The sequence below is a fragment of the Hippocampus comes genome, unplaced genomic scaffold (genome assembly GCF_001891065.2).
Source record: "Hippocampus comes isolate QL1 unplaced genomic scaffold, H_comes_QL1_v1.1 scaffold868, whole genome shotgun sequence".
Taxonomy (NCBI): domain Eukaryota; kingdom Metazoa; phylum Chordata; class Actinopteri; order Syngnathiformes; family Syngnathidae; genus Hippocampus; species Hippocampus comes.
This window is the reverse complement of record NW_017806088.1, coordinates 15,711-16,201: the sequence shown is the minus strand read 5'-3', so window position 1 is coordinate 16,201 and position 491 is coordinate 15,711. Positions and strand designations below refer to the sequence as shown.

General features: G+C 66.2%; 1 protein-coding gene across 1 annotated transcript in view; it reads right to left on the bottom strand.

Annotated features, from left to right (window-relative positions):
* Positions 1 to 491, bottom strand: part of rcor3 (REST corepressor 3) — a gene marked incomplete at its 3' end in the record, with an annotated part of 4,273 nt that overhangs the window by 881 nt on the left and 2,901 nt on the right. Inside the window, exons 7-8 of the mRNA XM_019894706.1 lie at positions 325 to 486; positions 4 to 20 (exon numbers count right to left, since the gene is read on the bottom strand). Of these exons, the coding sequence (XP_019750265.1) occupies positions 4 to 20; positions 325 to 486 (179 nt within the window). The remainder of the gene's footprint in view (positions 1 to 3; positions 21 to 324; positions 487 to 491) is intronic.

The following is a 491-nucleotide window of genomic DNA, read 5'->3' as shown; positions in this document are numbered from 1 at the left end:
AGCTGTTTGGCGTTTTGCACCTGAAGCGGACAGAGAGCCGAGCTCACCCGATCGGCGAGCGCCCAAAAAGGGCGGCGCGGCGCGGCGGGGCGGGCGGTTGAAAGGATGAAGAGCCAGACCCGAGCGCAGCCCGGAGTCGGATTGGAGAGGCAATCGGAGCGCTCGCTGGCCTTTTTCCTTTTTCAAAGGAAACTCGGCGTGCTGATTTCAGAGCCTCAACAGTCCAAATTCTTCACGGAAGGGGGAGGAGCATCGGTCCAAGCGACCGCCCGCCCGCCCTTTTGCGGCGCAAACGTGGGCTTGGAGGGTGAGGGCGCCCCCTACCTGCCTCTTGAGGGACACCAACTCCACGTCCAGCCGGCGCAGGAGCGCGATGGCGGCGGCGGCGCCGCAGGAGACGGCCACCACGTCGTCCTGGCTCAGGTACATGCCTTTGGGGGGCCGGCATCGCGAGCGCTGATGGTGGCGGTGCTGCAGCGTCTGGTGCTCCC